This window comes from Saccopteryx leptura, chromosome 6, assembly GCF_036850995.1.
Source record: "Saccopteryx leptura isolate mSacLep1 chromosome 6, mSacLep1_pri_phased_curated, whole genome shotgun sequence".
Classification (NCBI taxonomy): Eukaryota; Metazoa; Chordata; class Mammalia; order Chiroptera; family Emballonuridae; genus Saccopteryx; species Saccopteryx leptura.
Window position 1 is genome coordinate 2441778 of NC_089508.1, and position 20081 is coordinate 2461858.

Genomic DNA, 20081 nt, shown 5'->3' on the forward strand with positions numbered 1-20081 from the left:
GAGCTACTATTTAACATTTTAAGAACTGCTGAATGGTTTTTCAAAATGGCTATAGCATTTTATGTCTCTACCACCAATGTACAAGAATTTGTTTCTCCACATCCCCATCAACACTTGTTATTATCTGTCTTTTTATTTCTTCTAGGTAGTTTCCTCCCAGCTATACTGAGATATAATTGACATGTAGTATTGTGTCATTGTATAATTGACATACAGCATTGTGTTACGTTGTGTACAATGTGATGATTTGATACACGCATGTATTGCAGATAGTTTCTAATTTTTTATAATGGCTTATACATCCCTAATTTGTGCTTTGCTTTGATTTCCTTGGACCAAGAGTGTTCTTTAAGTACCAAGTTTGTAAACATTTTAAAGGCCCTATGTATATTATTTAAGTTAGTAATTGATTCCAATTGATTTTCTTTTTTTTTTTTTAACATTATTGGTTTTGGCGAGAGAGGAAGGGAGCTGAGAGACAGGACCATTGATCTGCTCCTGTATGTGCCCTGACCAGAGATCAAACTGGTAACCTCTACACTTTGGGATAATGCTCTAACCAACCGAGCTGCCTTGCCAGGGCCCAGTTGATTTTCTTTTACAGCTCAAACATTCTTTTCTTTAATTTTATTTATTGATTTATTTTAGAAAAAGGAGGGAGAGAGGCATCAACTCGTTGTTCCACTTAGTTGGGCACTCAGTGGCTGCTTCTCATGTGTGCCCTGACTAGGGATCAAACCCGCAACTGTGGCATACTGTCCCAGTGCACTGGGACAACTCTTTGTCCACTGATCCACCTGGCTGGGGCCTCAAACACTGTTGAAAGTAAGGATAAGATGACCTCTTAAGTTACTTGTTATGGTTAGGCAGTTGCTTGCCTGCTGGCCTGCCTCCATCCCTCATTTTCTGAGCACCACATATGTATCCAGCCTTTTACTAAAGCACTGAGTTAGGGAGAGAACACATGTCCTGCCCTCAGTGACCTTATGGTCATTCTGGAATTACAGACATTTTGTTTTTATTTTTAACAAAATATGTGCAGCTTGAGACATACTTAGGTGATTTCAAGACCAGGTCCCAGTTCACTCGTGTGAATCACAAACACTGTTCCAGTGAAGGATGTAATCATGAAAACCACTGATAATTTAGTGTAAGGGCGTTGTACTAAAAGTAGCCACCGTCTGTTATAGGAGAGCAGCAGAGGAGGCTCTGTCTCAGACTGGTCACCTCTGAGAGGAGGTGGACACTGGGACTTACGGAGAGGGAAGAGCAGGGTGGGACAGAGGGGACAGTGTGAGGGAAGACATACATGGGATCTCTTATCATCAGCTTTACTACACCATGTTGTAGAAATCTGTGTTTTTCTAACTGCAGTTAACCAACTCTTTTTTTTTTTTTTTCATTTTTTTTTTATACTCTAGGCTCATCCACAGTGTCGTAAATGGGGCCGACGGCCCTGGGCACCTTCAGCCTTCAGTGGCAAACCCCAGCATTCTGGGCAAGGTTAGGTCATAGGTGGCTGGAGCAGGGCTGGAAGAGACTGAACTCTCCCTTAGAGGAGCGAGGGGGAAGCCTACCTTCCAGTGTCCCTGTTTCCTCACAGCAAAGGCATGTAAGCCTGGCAGGCTTTAGCTCAATGACCTTCCTTTCCACTATTGAAGCAGGACCCAGATGGCATCCTATGAGACCCCTTTGGGGCGTTGGAGCCTTTCAGGGTGTATCCTAAAAGCTGGTAGTTCCTCTGATCTCTATTGGGCTTTTTCTGCCTCTAGGTATCTTAAAAGCCATGCTCAGAAGATCTCACTGAGGGGTTTGAGGATCCCATCCGCCTATATAAATCTTTTCCATATATCTGGAGCTATTTGGAAAAAGACAAAACAGTGTTATTAGCTGGATCTAATAAAAAAGGTAGTAGTTTGCAGGCGAAAAAGATTTGTTAACCAACTCTTTTATTTTCAACATATTTGTCCTATAGGAAGGTTAAATACTTATTTTTTTCCTTTAGTTTTCTTTAGTTTGCTTAATCCTTAACCCTATCGAGTTTCACCTCTATCTTGTATGTACTATTAAGAAAGAAAAAAAGACACTAGTTCAGTTGTGACATGCTATATTGTGATTTCAAAGATGTTACCATATAAACAAAGTGCTTCCAGAATCAATATTGTATATTTCTGTTGGAGATTCATCAGGGTTTCTTAAAGTTAAGGAGATCTTGCTGGAATAACAGCAGTCACATGCCTTTCCAGCTTTAATTTCAAGTGATGCTTTAAGGAAATAGGTACCATCCAGGTCAACGTCAGCTTAATTTATCTTGACAGCTTTTAAATCTATCATGACCATATTAGCTTTGATTGAATAATAGAGATCGGGGGAAATGAATTTTGCCAAGATTAGGAAAGGTGATAGGCTTTATAAAGACTATAAAATAGAATTAAAAAGTAGAGTAGGCTTGGCCAGATAGCTCAGTGGGTTAGAGTGTTGTTCTGATACATCAAGATTGCCACTTTGATTCCTGGTCAGGGCACATACGGAAATAGATCCATGTTTCTGTCTCTCTAAAATTAATAAATAAAAGTTTTTTTAAAAGTAATGTTTGGCCTGACCTGTGGTGGCGCAGTGGATAAAGTGTCGACCTGGAAATGCTGAGGTCGCCAGTTCGAAACCCTGGGCTTGCCTGGTCAAGGCACATACGGGAGTTGATGCTTCTAGTTCCTCCCCACCTTCTCTCTCTCTGTCTCTCCTCTCTCTCTCTTTGTCTCTCCCTCTCCTCTCTCTAAAAAAAAAATGAATAAAAATAAATAAAAAAATAAAATCTTTAAAAATATATATATAGGATGCCTCCCCCTCAAAAAAGTAATGTTTGGCTCTAGCCAGGTAGCTCAGTTGGTTGGAGTGTTGTCCTGGTATGCCAAGGTTGTAGATTCGATCCCTAGTCAGGGCACATACAAGAATTAACCAATGAAGAAGTACGTGGAACAACCAAATCAGTGTTTCTCTCTCTCTCTCTCTCTTCCACCTCCTCTAAAAAATCAGTAAACATTTTTTAAAAAGTAAAGTAATATTTTTTTATTTTATTTATTTATTTTTATTTTAATGGGGTAACATTGATAAATCAGGGTACATATGTTCAGAGAAAATATCTCCAGATTATTTTGACATTTGATTATGTTGCATACCCCTCACCCAAAGTCAAATTGTCTTCCGTCACCTTTAAAAAGTAAAGTAATATTTTAATGACCTTTGCATAAGTTCTCTGGGTGTTTTTAGCTACTAAAAATCAATGTTCAGCCTGACCAGGCGGTGGCGCAGTGGATAGAGCATTGGACTGGGATGCAGAGGACCCAGGTTCGAGGCCCTGAGGTCGCCAGCTTGAGCTCGGGCTCATCTGGTTTGAGCAAGAGCCCACCAGCTTGGACCCAAGGTCGCTGGCTCCAATAAGGGGCTCCTCGGTCTGCTGAAGGCCCGCCCATGGTCAAGGCACATATGAGAAAGCAATCAATGAACAACTAAGGTGTCGCAACGCGCAATGAAGAGCTAATGATTGATGCTTCTCATCTCTCTCCGTTCCTGTCTGTCTGTCCCTGTCTATCCCTCTCTCTGACTCACTCTCTGTCTCTGTAAAAAATAAATAAATAAAATTAAAAATCGATGTTCAGAGCCCTGGCCAGACAACTCCTGGAGCATGGAGGTTGTCAGTTCATTTCCCGGTCAGGGCACATATAGGAGCAGCTTGATGTTCCTGTCTCTCTCTTTCCCTGCCTGAAAGAAAGAGAGAAAGAAAGAGAAAGAAAGAGAGAGAGAGAGAGAGAGAGAGAGAGAGAGAGAGAGAGAAAAGAAAGAGAAAGAAGGGGAGGGGGGGAGGGGGGGAGAAAATAAATGTTCAGACTCACAGCTCTACCATTCTGCCTCTTCATCCCCTCTCCTGTCATGTTAAACTTAATTCATGAGCTGAGAAGTGTTAGTAATTCAAAAAGTGCCCCAAAATAGTGTCATGCCATTGTTCATTCTGACAGGAAGTTCATAAAGAACTCTGCTTTTCATAGCAAGTAAGCACCATCCAGCCTTTTCGAGTGTTCAGAAGGGGCTGCTGTGTGCTGGTGGTGGGGAGGGAGCATGCGAGACCTGGTTCTGGTCAGAGCCCGTCTTCCAGAAGCAAATGATGATGTAACACTTATCCGTGTATAGGTGTATAGTACAGAGGACAAAGCAAGGGGTATGCGGTTGCCCCAGGGGCAAGAGGTGAGGAACAGCACAGACTGCAGAACTGAGGGAAACCATGCTCTGCGGGGTTTGAGGGAACGGTAGTAATAGCACTTAAAGGAAAGTATTAAAAATATTTTTACTAACTTGAAATTTTGATCTATAGAGCATGGTAGGGGAAATACATTATTAGAGCTTAGACAGCTAGGCCATGAAATCACATTGGAAGACATTTACCGTTAGAATTTTAAAATAAATGTGCATAAAAAATAATAAAAATATGTTCCAGTTGTTCTGGTGAAACTTAGAGCATTAAGGTCCTTTCAGTCCGGACTTGTTTGCACTGGATTGAGGAATTACCTATTTTATTCCCAATTCTATAGATTCCAGGCCATTTATTTCAATTATCAAAAGCCCCCAGTTTTTCTTTTATTTTTATCAATTTCTCTTATGAATTAGTGAGCAGAAATAACTAATTTCTAAAAAATACAAAAGTGTTTATAATATCCAAGAAGAATGGATGGAAAATGCTTTTTTATTGAACAGACTAGACTAGTCACTAGATGTAGCTTACTTAGATTAATACAGTATTTTCTCAGTTCTGTGGTATGGTGGAGGTGTTACATTTTTGTGTCATTCAGGGAGACACCCAGATTTTAATGTGCCTACCGTGTGTTTGATACTGATGAGGTCATGGGAAATGAAAGATTCAAAAGTGAATTGCTGGGAGGAGCATAGAGCCCAGTGAGGGAAGGGAGGCATGTTAATGCTGTGATGTAATAAAGATACCTGTGGAAGGTCCTGGATCACAAAGGAAGGAACATGTGTCCTCCCTGGTGAGAGGCGGTGGCGAAGGGAGGTTTATAGAGGTGGTAGCATATGAACTGAGGTTTGAAGGGTGAATAGGAGTTTACCGGCAAACAGGAAGGGTGCTCAGGCAGAGGGATAGCAGCCTAAGAGAACAGGATTGGAGTTGAGGTAGCAAGGTCAGGGTTCTCTGTGTGAAGGCACTAGGACTGGAAGGCAAGGAGGTGTTGTGAGGAAGGGAGTTTGCTGTTTCACCTGTGGGCTAGGCTTTCTCGGGGTATTCTGTGGAAATGCAAGCCCTGTGAGAGTTGGGGGGGGTGGGGGGAGTCTGTGAACAGTACAGCCTTAGACTCTTTTTTTTTTTACAAAGACAGAGAGTGACTCAGAGAGAGGGATAGAGAGGGACAGACAGACAGGAACGGAAAGAGATGAGAAGCATCAATCATTAGTTTTTCATTGCGCATTGCAACACCTTAGTTGTTCATTGATTGCTTTCTCATATGTGCCTTGACCATGGGCGGGCCTTCAGCAGACCGAGGAGCCCCTTATTGGAGCCAGCGACCTTGGGTCCAAGCTGGTGGGCTTTTGCTCAAACCAGATGAGCCCGCGGTCAAGCTGGCGACCTCGGGGTCTCAAACGTGGGTCCTCTGCATCCTAGTCCAACGCTCTTTCCACTGCGCCACCGCCTGGTCAGGCCAGCCTTAGACTCTTAAGTGCTTGATGGAAACACCTGTTTCATGTTTTTATTTCAGAAAATAATAGCTTGGGAGAGGGCTGCTGTTAGGCATTGCGGAGCTCCTGAGTATTTTCAGCAAGGGACTGGCTTCACTTGATTTACATTAGAGAATGGTAACGCTGAAAGTGTAGGTGGGTGTGGGGGAAGATTGGTGATGAGACCAGTTCATAACTATTATCAATTTTGGTTAAATAAAATCTGACCACTGACATAAAGATGTTTACTCTCAAAACTTAGGATTTTAGGCCTCTTCTAAGAAAAAATCATTTTATTATGAGAATTTGGGGACAAATGCAGATTATTTTTTAAGTGAGAAGAGGGGAAGTAGTGAGAGACTCCCACATGCTCCCCAACAGGGATCCATCTAGCAACCCCCATCTGGGGCCAATGCTAGAATCAACCAAACTGCTGGCCTCAACGCCCCAGGCCAACGCTTGAACCAGCTGAGCTATCCTCAGCACCCAGGGCTGATGCTCAAACCAGTTGAGCCACTGGCTGCTAGAGGGGAAGAGAGAGTGAAGGGAAGGGGGGGGGGGGGAGAGAAGCAGGTGGTCGCCTCTCCTGTGTGCCCTGACTGGGGATTGAACCTGGAATGTCCACACGTCGAGCCGACACTATCCGTGGAGCCAACCAGCCAGGGCTATTGTAGTATATTTTTATAAGAGCCATTTGCATTTCTTTTACTGTGATACGTTATTTTCTCAGCCAATTTTTAAAAATAAATTGGATTTTTGACCTTTTTGTTATACAGTAATTTTAGGAGCCCTTTATATAGTGAAGAGATTAGCCTTTTATTTGCAATATAAGTTGCAAATATTTTCCCCAAGTTTGCTTGTGAAAGATTGTTTTTAAAAATTTTTTTATTTATTGCTTTTGGAGAGAGAAAAACATCAACTTGTTGTTACACTGATGTATGCATTCATTGGTTGATTTTTTGTTGTTGTTGTTCATTGGTTGATTCTTATGTGTGCCCTGACCAGGAATCAAACGCTCAACATTGGTGTATCTGGATGGTGCTCTAACCAACTGAGCTACCTGGCCAGGACTGTAAAAGATTCTTATATTTAACTACTTGAATACATAATTTTTAAAAATGGTGTCTGGTTTTTGAGTCATAGTTAGAAACGGCTTCTGTGCCTCCCAGGTTATAAAAAGGTATTTACCCAGCTTTATTCTAGAACTTTTATAATTTTATGAATTCTTTTTCAGTATTAGGAATGTATGCTGGTATGATGAGCAGTATAAGTCCATTTTATTCCAGATGGGTATTTTAATAGGTCAGACACCAATCATTGTATAGTCCTTCCCGTCAATATTGTGATGCCTCCCTCATTACTTACCATTTTCTGTTTCTGGACTTGATAATTTGTCCCTTTTATCTATTTATGTGCTAGTGCCAAATTGTTTTGAGGCTTTATAATATCTGGAAGTGCTAATTCCCTTCTAATACTCTCGTCTTTTGGAACTTTCCTGACTTTTTGTACATTTTAATTTTTCTATATGAACTGTGGAATCAGTTTATGTATTTTCATTAACTGATTCTATAGACATATTGGTGGGGGTGGTAGGGTGGGTGGAGGTGGGTAGAGTGACCGTGGGGAGGTGGGGGATAACTTTCAATATATAGATTAATCTCTTTATGATAATGACTCTAAGTTGTAGCTTTAATCTTTTCTCTTACAGATGATATTAACCGTGTTCTTGAGCAACAATGAACAGATTTTAACAGAAGTTCCTATAACACCAGAAACAACATGTCGAGATGTTGTGGAATTTTGCAAGGAACCCGGAGAAGGCAGTTGCCACTTAGCTGAAGTGTGGAGGGGAAATGGTATGTATGAGACTCTAAAAATGACTAAAGACATAAAATTAATGTTCATCAAATGTACAGTATTGTTTCTGGTTCTTAGTTATCTGAGGTTATAAGGAATTGAAGAGTTGGAATTAAAACTAGTATTATATAACCTGGGGCTAGGGTTTTACAAATGCTCTTCATAAGAAAGTATATTGTACCTGACCAAGTGGTGGTGTAGTGAACAGAGTGTTGGCCTGGGACACTGAGAACCCAGGTTTGAAATACTGAGGTCGCCAGCTTGAGTGTGAGCTTGAGCACAGGGTCACTGGCTTGAGCGTGGGGTCATAGACATGACCCCAAGGTTGCTGGCTTGAGCCCAAGGTCTCTGACTTGAGCAAGGGGGCGACTGGCTCAGCTGCAGCCCCCATTCAAGGCATGTGTGAGAAGCAATCAGTGAACAACTCAAGTGCCACAACTATTGATACGAGTTGATGCTCATCTCTCTCCCTTACTGCCTCCCTGCCTGTCTCTCCCTCTCTCTCTCTCTCTCTTTTTCTCTCTTGTGTTAAAAAAAAATCAACCAATAAATGCATAAATAAGTCTAACAACAAATCGATGTTTCTCTCTCTCCCTTTTTTTCTTTAATGTCAATAAATAAAATTTTAAAAGTAAATAAAATAAAAATATTTTATAGGCCTGTATACATAAGTGTTACTTTTAAAACTAAAAATATGGAATGACGTTTATTTAATGTTCTATTTGTGCTTGTTTTTTGCTGTGTTACTCCTTCTAAGTTGAACATGAGCACACACAGATTTCATTTTCCACTGTGATGAGATGGTTTCGGTACTTGCCCTCAAGCTTGCTGAGGAGGGAGAAGCTTGCCCACACACTCAGGAAGGTGAAAGGGCAGCAGCACAGTGTGGCCACATTTCTGTGAATAGTAGGATTTTCTTTTTTATGGAAATTTAGAACTTATCTAGAGCATCTTGAGTCACACCTTGAATGTATGGTAGGATTGCAGCTCTCCAAGTTCTTTCTCTTGACTGAAAGTCAAGTTCTCAGACTGAGCCGAAGGGAGGAAAATGACTGTTCAGTTTTTTCCTGCCACTCCCCAGACCTCAGAACTTGCTGGTGTCTGTCCTCCTTTTAAGCACGAGTAGTAGAGGGAATATTTCAGGACTTCCTTTTATCCCCCCTCTAAATTAAGATATAATTCACATGACATGCCCTGGCTGGTTGGCTCGTTTGATAGAGCATCGGCATGCGGGAAGTACCAGGTTCGATTCATGGTCAGGGCACACATGAAAAGAGACCATCTGCTTCTCTTCCCTTCTTTCTCTCTACCCCTCTTGCAGCCAGTGGCTCTGATGGTCTGAGCGTCAGCCTCAGGCACTGAGTATGGCTCGATTGATTTAAGCATTGGTCCCAGACAGGGGTTGCTGAGTGGATCCCAGTTGGGGTGCATGCGGGAATCTGTCTCACTATCTCCCCTCCTCTCACTTAAAAAAAAAAAAATCACATGACATAAAAATCACCATTTTAAAATGTACAGCTGAGTGGTTTTTAGGACACTCAATCAAACTCTGTACCTCTCCATTCCTTCCTCCCCCAGAGCCAGGCAACCGCTGTATGTATGGGGTGCTCCAAGTACCACGGATAAATGGGATCATACACTGTATGACCTCTTTGTCTAGTTTTCACTAAGAATAATGTTTTCAAGGCTCATCCATGTTGTAAGCATGTGTTAGTACTTAATTCCTGTTTTTTGGCTAAATAATCATTGTCGGGTATACCACATCTTAATCATTCGTTCATCAGACAATGGATGTTTGGGTTGTTTCCACTGTTTGGCTGCTGTGACTAATGCTGCTATGAACGTTCATATACAAGTGTTAGTGTGGGCTCGCTGGATACCAGAGGTGTGCTGTTCCTCCTTGGTACACTGGTTACCACGCGCAGCCTTTTCATGGATAACAAGGTTCGGCCAGTTTGTTGATATGTGTCTTTGAAGAGTGGGAGCATACTGCTTCATGATAAATATTTGTAAAGGGCATTTTTTTTAATGTTACCTATTTAATGTTGGGAAATTGCTTTTATGTTTACTTCTTGTGTTTATTAGTTACCTAAATTATTTTCCATTCATACTACTACTGCTTTTATTTCATGAAAGTTAAAATTTAGATATTGTAATATTCTTGAATTCTAATATATCTGTATATTTATTTAAATTTATTTATTTATTTTCTTTTCTTTTTGTATTTTTCTGAAGCTGGAAACAGGGAGGCAGTCAGACAGACTCCCGCATGCGCCCGACCGGGATCCATCTGGCTTGCCCACTAGGGGGTGATGCTCTGCCCATCTGGGGCGTTGCTCTGTTGCAACCAGAGCCATTCTAGCGCCTGAGGCAGAGGCCATGGAGCCATCCTCAGCGCCCGGGCCACTTTGCTCCAATGGAGCCCTGGCTGCGGGAGGGGAAGAGAGAGACAGAGAGGAAGGAGAGGGGGAGGGGTGGAGAAGCAGATGGGCGCTTCTCCTGTGTGCCCTGGCCGAGAATCGAACCCGGGACTCCTACATGCCAGGCCGATGCTCTACCACTGAGCCAACCGGTCAGGGCTATTTAAATTTATTTTCTTTACTTTTGGTAGGAATTATTTCATTTGTTTCTGAGATTAATGAATTTTTTTTTTTTTTTTTGCTAGAGCGTCCCATACCCTTTGATCATATGATGTATGAACATCTTCAGAAGTGGGGCTCACGAAGGGAAGAAGTGAAATTTTTTCTTCGACATGAGGATTCCCCGACTGAGAGCAGTGAACAAGGTAAATAAGTGCTTTCCCCCCCATTTGTTAATTTTTGCCATAAAAGATAATTTTAAAATACAGGTATTAAAGTCAGTTATTCATGCTATTTTCCCTCCTTTACTCACAGTGGAGAGAGGGAGAGTTGGTGTCTCACGTTTCTTTGACCTACGTATAACTAAACTGTAAGAGAAAAGAAAAACTGAATTATTTAAAAAAACAAAAACTGCCTGGCAATAAGCACCCGAAGCAATTTCAAAAGAAATTATAAATGGAAACAGCATTTATAGCTCTTTAGCAAAGGGCTAATTTCTTTTACATATAGAATTCCTAAAAATTGATACCCCCCAAAAAAAAACAGTAAAAAAAAAAGAGCAACACATACAAGGATGCAGTTCACAGAAAAGGAAATATTCATGGCCCTGAGGTAAATGAAAGAATGCTCAGCCTTCCTTCTACTAAAGAAAACACTGCTACCCTGTTCCACTTGTCACACTGGCAGAGATTAGAACACTTAATAACACAGTGTTGGCAAGGAGGTTGAGAAACAGGCACTCTTCCACACGGCGTGGGAGTGTCATTTGGCAGCTTTTGCAGAGGGCAATTTGGTAATATCTGTTCTGTTCGCAAAAGCACAAAAAACAGCAGTCTCACGTTTGAGAACATGCCCGACAGCTGTGCCTGCACACATACAAGATGGTGCACACGTAGTGCTACCCTTGGAGCATTGCTGATGAAACAGCTGCGTGCCTCCTGGGGGCAACGGGCCCCACCGCCGTGGTGCATGCAGTCAGGGGACTGCTCTACAGCCATAAACAGGCTCTCTGCCCGACCCGTCTCCTGGACACCCTGTGTGAATAGGCACTGTGGGAGGCGGTGTACACACCTGCTGCCGTCTGTGTGACAGGTCTGAAGTATCTGTGGAGGGACACAAAGAAACGGGCGACACTGTGAGCCCGGGGGAAGGCTGCCCGGCTGAAGGGAGGAACACTGTTTGTGAGAGGCCTGGTGGTTCCTTTTGCACTTGAACCATGGGAAAAGACTATCTCTTTTTGAATTAAAATTTAAACAAGAGAAGGGAATCTTTTTTTCTAAAAGCATATCTACTGTACAGTGAAGAGACCCTTGTTGTTTAGCAGTGATTGTGGATTACTTCTGGTATTTAAAAGAAAATAACAAAAAGGTATCCTTCTGTAAAAAGATTTCTTTATGCAGGTTATCCCTTTTTATTTGTATTTGATGTTAAAGGATACTTTGCCCCTACAATGAGTTACCCTCTCCTTGAAGCTCGTCTTTTGGAGCTGTAAATACTGTTACAGTGCCTGACCAGGCGGTGGCGCAGTGGATAGAGCGTCGGACTGGGACACGGAGGACCCAGGTTCAAGACCCCAAGGTCGCCAGTGTCAGCTCGGGCTCATCTGGCTTGAACAAAAAAGCTCACCAGCTTGGGCCCAAGGTTGCTGGCTTGAGCAAGGGGTTACTCGGTCTGCTGAAGGCCCGCGGTCAAGGCACATATGAGAAAGCAATCAATGAACAACTAAGGTGTCTGAAGGCCCGCGGTCAAGGCACATATGAGAAAGCAATCAATGAACAACTAAGGTGTCGCAACGAAAAACTGATAATTGATGCTTCTCATCTCTCTCTGTTCCTGTCTGTCTGTCCCTATCTATCCCTCTCTCTGACTCTCTGTCTCTGTAAAAAAAAATAAAATAAAATACTGTTACAGTGCTGTGTTGTACAATAGCGTGACCACACCCGGGCTTCATTCCACTGGGCGCTGGTCGTCTGGGGCCAGGAGACCAGGGTTCCAGGCCCAGCTCTCCATCCACTTCCGCAGCAGACAGGGGCCCCGCCTTCGCACCAGATCCTCCTGTCGTGATCCACCAGCTGGCATTCAAGTGCTGCTCACAGGCTAAGAATTTATTTTAACTCTCTTTCTGGGCTCTCCAAATATATACCCTCCCTTCCCTAGCTGTGCGCAAATAGTTTTACTTTTTACTCTTATCAATATAGTATGTGTACATAGCCCTTACTGTCCTGTGGTGGTACGGTGGGGGGAAGGTTTTATTTAGTTCTCACTTTGTGAAGTTTAAAAGTGTTAAGAGACACTTAAAGAACTGTCTGAGGTCATAAGAAAAGTGTGTATACTTTACAAAGTGATCCACCCCCCCCCCCCCCCATAATTCTAGTACCCACCTGGCACCACATGCAGTCATTACAATACCATTGACTGTATTCCCTGTGCTGTGACTGTTTTGTAACTGCCAGTTGGGACTTCTGAGCCCTTATCTTGTTTACTCAGCCCCTCCCACCTGGCAGCCATCAGGTTGTTCTCTGTAGCTCCGAGTCAGTTTCTGTTTTTTCTGTTTGTTTAGTTTGCTCTTTAGAATCCACATATAAGTGAGATTATGCGGTATTTGCCTTTCCCTGTCTGACTTATTTCACTTAGCATAACACCCTCTAGGTTCATCCATGTTGTTGCAAATGATAAGATTTCATTTTTTATAGCTGAGTAATATTTTATTGTATATATGCATGACTTCATTCACTCATCTGTTGGACACTTGGGCTACTTCCATGTCTTGGCTAGTGTAAATAATGCTGCAGTGAACATAGGGGTGCATATAGTCTTTTGAATTAGTGTTTTGGATTTCTTTGGACAAACACCCAGAAGTGGTATTGCTTGATCATAAGGCAGTTCCATTTTTAGCTTTTTGAGCAACCTCCCTCCATACTACTTCCCACAGTGGCTGTACCAACCTGCATTCCCACCAATAGTGCATGAGGGCTCCCTTTTCTCCACATTCTTACCAACACTTGTTTGTTGATTTATTGATGATGGCCATTCTGACAGGCGTGAGGTAACATTGCCCCTTCTTTCTCTCTCCTACCACAGCCTTTCTTGCATATTCCTTCTCTCTCATGCTCTAACTCAGTATTCCATCCCCCCACTGGGACACTCTGCCCTGCTCCTCTGCCTGTGCTTATGCATATCCTGTCTCTCAAGCTCCAGAAAGGATGGCAGTTAGACCAGCTCACATGACACTTTGCTCCCTGTTGTGTTGTTTATCACTGAACTTCTCCAGCTTATACTCAGCAGCCAGGACTGAGGACCTAAGACTCGTTTCCTCTACACTTCCCACAGAGCGAGGGACAGGCAGTTGTCACTGTTCAATAGTATTTTTTTAAAGATCTTATTTATTGATTTTAAAGAGAAGAGAGAAAGAAGGGAGGGAGAGCAGGAAGCATCAACTCATAGTAGTTGCTTCTCATATGTGCCTGGAACCTGCAAGCCGGGGTTTCAAACCAGCAACCTCAGCGTTCCAGGTCGATGCTTTATCCACTGTGCCACTACAGGTCAGGCTATATATAGTATTATTTTTTTAAATTTATTTATTGATTTTAGAGAGAGACAGAAACATCCATCTGTTTCTGTATGTGCCCTGACCAGGGATCGAACCCACAACCTTTATATATCAAGACAATGCTCTAACCAACTGAGCTATCTGGCCAGGGTGATCCATAGTATTTAAAAAGGGTTACATTTGAGTGTAAGTAGAAGACTTCCCTCACTAATTGGGTCAGAGCTCTCTATTTGGAAACCAGAGGAGAGCACAGACGACATGACTTTATTCACCTTTCCCACTTGGGGAAACGGAATCTTAGCGTCTAAGTAACTCTGTGAAGGTCATATGCAGAGCACAGACTAGAGCCCCAGAGCTGGTGTGATGACATTGGGGTCCAGGCCACCTGGATTCATCCCTGGCTCTGCTGCTTCCTGAGTGTGGACTTCCCTGTGCCTCTGTTTCCTTGTCTGTGGGGCATGTAGGGCGGTGGCTTAAGGGGAGGGCTAGTGACTTGCTCAAAGGGCTTTGGTGCACAGTGAGTGCTCACTCAATGTCAGCTCTTATTATTTTCTGACTCAAAATCAGGTTTCTTAGTTACCATCAAAGATCAATTTCAATGTGTGTTTCATAGTATTCTAATGTCTTGGTAGTTTCTTGTTTGGGAGAGGCAGCAATTATGGAATATTAAATTAACTTGAATGCCCTATTCCTTCAGGTTACTAAGAGTAACTCAGAATTTAATTTACCCTGTAAAGTGATAGATTCCATAGTCTCTAGGGTGTGTATGTAATTTCTGCCCACAGAAAACGATTCTACATGTTGTGAAATGACTGTGTTCAGTGGCATGCTTGTCATCCACATCTCCTTAGTCTCTGTTCATTATCGCTCCCCAAGGACTCTTTTTTTGGACATTTCTGTTCTTGTCCCATCTTCTATTAGATATACCGTATATCTGTTTATGTGCTACCTGTCTTTGCTTTATACATGAAAAGAGTTAAGATTTTTTTAGTCTCCAAAAACCAGCCAGTGCCCCTTGGGGGGCAAAGTAATAGGAAGGAAGTAGAAAAAATGTTTTTCTTTTTTTAACATTAGGTTGGGTTTTTTTGTTTGTTTCTTTTTTACAGAGACAGAGAGAGAGTCAGAGAGAGATAGATAGGGACAGACAGAGACAGGAACAAAGACAGATGAGAAGCATCAATCATCAGTTTTTCGTTGTGACAGTTGTTCATTGGTTGCTTTCTCATATGTGCCTTGACCAGGGGGCTACAGCAGACTGAGTGACCCCTTGCTCAAGCCAGTGACCTTGGATCCAAGCTGGTGAGCCTTGCTCAAACCAGATGAGCCTGCATTCAAGCTGGTGACCTCGGGGTCTCGAACCTGGTCCTCTGCATCTCAGTCCGACACTCTATCCACTGCGCCACCGCCTGGTCAGGCAATATTAGGACCATATATTGAAGTCATATATTCTAGGTAACGAAGCAGGCTCGGGGGCGCGGGGTGAGTTCTCAAAATGGCATCAAATAAAAGCCGGGACACTAGTGGAGGGAAGTATGTCTATGGCTTCAGATGCACCTAGTACATTTGTATAAAAAATAGGACAGGGCATGCAGAGAACTTTTCTACTTTAAATCTGAAACCCTTTAATTTCTTTATAGAAACAAAGGAGAATTTCTGAGACTGCCCAAACTAAGACAAGGCCCCATGTCAGGGTGAGCCCTGCTAGTGAGGATCGGTTTTATGCATCAGTTGTTTCATTGTGGATGTTAAGTTTTATTTTAATCTTATAACATATAAAAGCCCTTTAAAATGTTTAATACAAATTTCATGTGGTAAAATACACAGAACATAAAATTTACCATTTTAACTTTTTAAAAAATGTGTATGTTATTGATTTTAGCGAGAGGAAGGGAGAGAGCAGGAGAGAGACAGGGACATCTGCTCCTGTGTGTGCCCTGGCTAGGGATCGAATCTGCAGCCTCTGTGCTTCGGGACGACGCTCCAACCAACCAAGTTATCCCGCAGCCACGGCAGCATCTTGACCCTTTTTAGCTTTTAGAAACCTGTTGATATAAGTCATTGTCAAGATTCTGAAATAGAGCCTGGCTTGTGATGGCACAGTGGATAGAGTGTTGACCTGAAACACTGAGGTGCCCAGTTCGAAACCCTGGGCTTGCCTGGTCAAGGCACATAAAACAAGCAATCAATGAACAACTAAAGTGAAGCAACTATAAGTTGATACTTCTCATTCCCACCCCTCTTCTCTTAATAAATCAATAAGTAAAATCTTTAAAAGAAAAAACATTATTCTGAAATAGAATGTTAGATGAAAAGAATTTCATTTAAACAACTTTATATACACAGATTATATACATACAGATTAATTATAAAACATTTTCAACTGTACTAAGTCTTCAGTTCATCCTAGTGTTTTATACTTGTGTTCAATAAACATTTGAATAAGTAAAAGTATGGGAGCACGTTGGTTTTCTAGTGTGTCTTTCAATAAGTTTGGTCCTCTCATTTCTCTAGGCAGCCGTCAGACACAGGAGCAGAGAGCCCAGAGAGATGTAACAAGTGTACCTGGGGAGAAGCGTGCTGAAAATGGGGTAAGCAACAGTGAGTTCTATTGACTTTTTTTGTGTGTGTTTTTCTGAAGTTGGAAACGGGGAGGCAGTCAGACAGACTCCCGCATGCGCCCGACCGGGATCCACCCGGCATGCCCACCAGGGGGCAATGCTCTGCCCATCTGGGGTGTTACTCTGTTGCAACCAGAGCCATTCTAGTGCCTGAGGCAGAGGCCACAGAGCCATCCCCAGCGCCCGGGCCAACTTTGCTCCTATGGAGCCTTGGCTGCGGGAGGGGAAGAGAGAGACAGAGAGGAAGGAGAGGGGGAGGAGTGGAGAAGCAGATGGGTGCTTCTCCTGTGTGCCCTGGCCGGGAATCGAACCCGGACTTCTGCACGCCAGGGTGACGCTCTACCACTGAGCCAACTGGCCAGGGCCCTATTGACATTTTTAAAACGCTTTTTACAATTAGTACTTTTTAAAAGTACTAATTGGTTTTGGTTATATTTTTCTTTACATTTTTCCCCCTTAATTTGAGAGAGAGAGAAAGGGAAAGAAAGAAGTGCATCAGCTTGCCGTTTCACTTAGTTCCATTTAGCTGTGCACTGATTGACTGATTCTCATACGTGCCCTGACCTGGGTCGAACTTGAGACCTCAGTGTGCCGGGATGATGCTATATCCACTGAGCCACCTGGCCAGGGCGCATTGTGTTTTATTTTAAAGAATTTTTTAGTAGAGCCTGACCAGGTGGTGGTGTAGTGGGTAGAGCATTGCCCTGGGACACTGAGGACCCAGGTTCAAAATCCGAGGTTGCCAGCTTGAGTGTGGGGTCACTGGTTTGAGCGTGGTATAATAAACATGACCCCATGGTGGCTGGCTTGAAGCCCAAGGTCACTGACTTGAGCAAGGGGTCACTGGCTCTGCTTGAGTCCCCCGGTCAAGGTAAGTACGAGAAAGCAATCAATGAACAACTAAGGTGCCGCAACAAGTTAATGTTCTCATCTCTCTTCCTTCCTGTCTGTCTCTCTTTCTCTGTCTCTCCCACTCGCTAAAAAAATAATAAATAAGCCCTGGCCGGTTGGCTCAGTGGTAGAGCGTCGGCCTGGCGTGCAGAAGTCCCGGGTTTGATTCCCGGCCAGGGCACACAGGAGAAGCGCCCATCTGCTTCTCCACCCCTCCCCCTCTCCTTCCTCTCTGTCTCTCTCTTCCCCTCCCGCAGCCGAGGCTCCACTGGAGCAAAGATGGCCCAGGCTCTGGGGATGGCTCCTTGGCCTCTGCCCCAGGCGCTAGAGTGGCTCTGGTCGCAACAGAGCGACGCCCCGGAGGGGCAGAGCATCGCCCCCTGGTGGGCAGAGCGTCGCCCCCTGGTGGGCGTGCCGGGTGGATCCCGGTTGGGCGCATGCGGGAGTCTGTCTGACTGTCTCTCCCGTTTCCGGCTTCAGAAAAATACAGAAAAAAAAAAAATAATAATAATAAATAATAAGAACTTTTAAACAGAAATGATCATTTCTGTTGAATACATACTTCCAAAACTTTAAAAAAAAAAATTCAATTTATTTATTTATTTTTATTGATTGATTTGAGTCAGGAACATCAATTTGTTCCTGTATATGCCCTAACCAGGGATCAAACCAGCAGCCTCTGCACTTCAGGATGATGCTTTAAACCAGCTGAGCTGGCCTGACCTGTGGTGGCACAGTGGATAAAGCGTCAACCTGGAAACGCTGAGGTTGCCCGTTCAAAACCCTGGGCTTGCCTGGTCAACGCACATATGGGAGTTGATGCTTCCAGCTCCTGCCCCTTTCTCTCTATCTCTCCCCTCTATAATGAATAAATAAAATCTTAAAAAAAAACAAAACCAACTGAGCTGTCTGGCTAGGGCAAAATTTTTTTATTGATTTTAGGAAGAAAGAAATACTCATTTGTTGTTCCACTTATTCATGCATTCATTGGTTGATTCTTGTATGCGCCCTCATGGGTTTTGAACCCAGAATCTTGGTGTATTGGGACAAGTCTCTAACCAACTGATCTAGGCTTCAAAACGTTTTATGAAGTCACTGAGTGGTCTCACCAGTCCACACCCTCGTTTCCGCACTGGGTAGCCTCGAGCAGAGCAGTGCCCTCCTGCATGCTCCCTACTTTTGTGCATGGCAGTGGTCTGTCCCCTGGAGCTGATGGGCTCTGTCTCTAGGCCAAGGTGAGCAGGCAGACTTGCTCTGTGTCTTCAGTGTTCATGTCGTGATGTTTCTATCAAGTTTTAAAAGACACTTGGCTAGTGGGTTGATGTCTTCTTCACAGCTGTCTGCAGGAGACGTAGCTTCCTGTGTCACATGATGTAGAGTTGGAGAACAGGCCCAACATTGGTTATAGGTGAGGAAATGTGTCTAAGTAGAGAGGTTTTTTCTAAAGATTTTATTTATTGATTTTACAGAGGGGTGGGAGCGAACAGTATCAACTCATAGTTGCCTCACTTTAGTTGTTCATTGATTGCTTGTCATATGTGCCTTGACCAGCACATACAGTTTCAAGCTGACAATCTCAGCATTCCAGGTTGACACTTGATCCACTGTACCACCACAGGCCAGTGGAGGGGTTCTTTTTAAGAAATGTTGGTGTGTGTTAAAAGAATTAGCAGGTAGGTAAATTTTCAATGGTCTTTCCTGGAAATTTTAGTGATAACTTTTCCAAATAATTTTAAGGCTAGAGAATGTTTCTTTTTCTGGCTCTGCCACTAACTAGTTGTGTAATCTCGGGTAAGTGACTTCCTCAGCACAGAGCTTGGCACAGCCAATACTGGTAAAGAACTCTGGTCTGCCCATACGCAGTGTGGATGCCCATACGCAGGCAGTGGCTTCAGAACTTTCTTTATTCATTTTTAGAGAGGAGAGAGAGAGGGAGAGAGAGACAGAGAGAGAGAAGGGGGGAGGAGCTGGAAGCATCAACTCCCTTGACCAGGCAAGCCCAGGGTTTCGAACCGGCGACCTCAGCATTTCCAGGTCGACGCATTATCCACTGCACCACCACAGGTCAGGCATTCAGAACTTTCTAACTAGCTACATTTGAATAAGTTACTTTGCCTCTCTACTTTCCAACTTCCTATTACTGAATTGCTATTTTACATTGCTCACAAAAATTAGAGGATATTTCAAAATAAATATGAAGCAATAAAAAAAGAAGCACCTGATTTATTTTTTTATTAAACAAGAACATCAGAAAAGCAAACAAGTCAAAGAAAGTTCAATTATGCAAATAGGTATAAAACCAACTTTTATTTCATTGGTGAAAGTGTACTATACAGAAGGCTGAAAGTACTGGAGTATCTGCACGTTCCCTGATCTCTCTCTCTCTCTCTCTCTCTTTTTTTTTTTTTAACAGAGTCAGAGAGCGGGATAGACAGGAACAGACAGACAGGAACAGAGAGATGAGAAGCATCAATCATTAGTTTTTCGTTGTGCGTTGCAACACCTTAATTGTTCATTGATTGCTTTCTCATACATGTCTTGACCGTGGGCCTTCAGCAGACCGAGTAACCTCTTGCTCGAGCCAGCGACCTTGGGCTCAAGCTGGTGAGCTTTTGCTCAAACCAGATGAGCCCACGTTCAAGCTGGCGACCTTGGGGTCTCGAACCTGGGTCTTCCGCATCCCAGGCCGACGCTTTACCCACTGTGCCACTGCCCAGTCAGGCTGATCTCATTTTTATGAGCAGTGTAGTCACTTTATTGGGTACTGTTGTGACTTTAAATGGTATGCTTAAGTCTCTATTTCTCTGTACTGTTAACTTTAAATCATATCTCTGGATCTCCCCCCTGTAAGATGAAGGTATTACCCCT

General features: G+C 43.2%; 1 protein-coding gene across 4 annotated transcripts in view; it reads left to right on the forward strand.

Annotated features, from left to right (window-relative positions):
- Nucleotides 1-20081, forward strand: part of PPP1R13B (protein phosphatase 1 regulatory subunit 13B) — a 90940-nt gene that overhangs the window by 29335 nt on the left and 41524 nt on the right. For all 4 annotated transcript variants that reach the window (XM_066344532.1, XM_066344534.1, XM_066344533.1 and 1 more), the window contains exons 2-4: nt 7427-7574; nt 10241-10360; nt 16216-16292. In XM_066344532.1, the coding sequence (XP_066200629.1) occupies nt 7427-7574; nt 10241-10360; nt 16216-16292 (345 nt within the window). The remainder of the gene's footprint in view (nt 1-7426; nt 7575-10240; nt 10361-16215; nt 16293-20081) is intronic.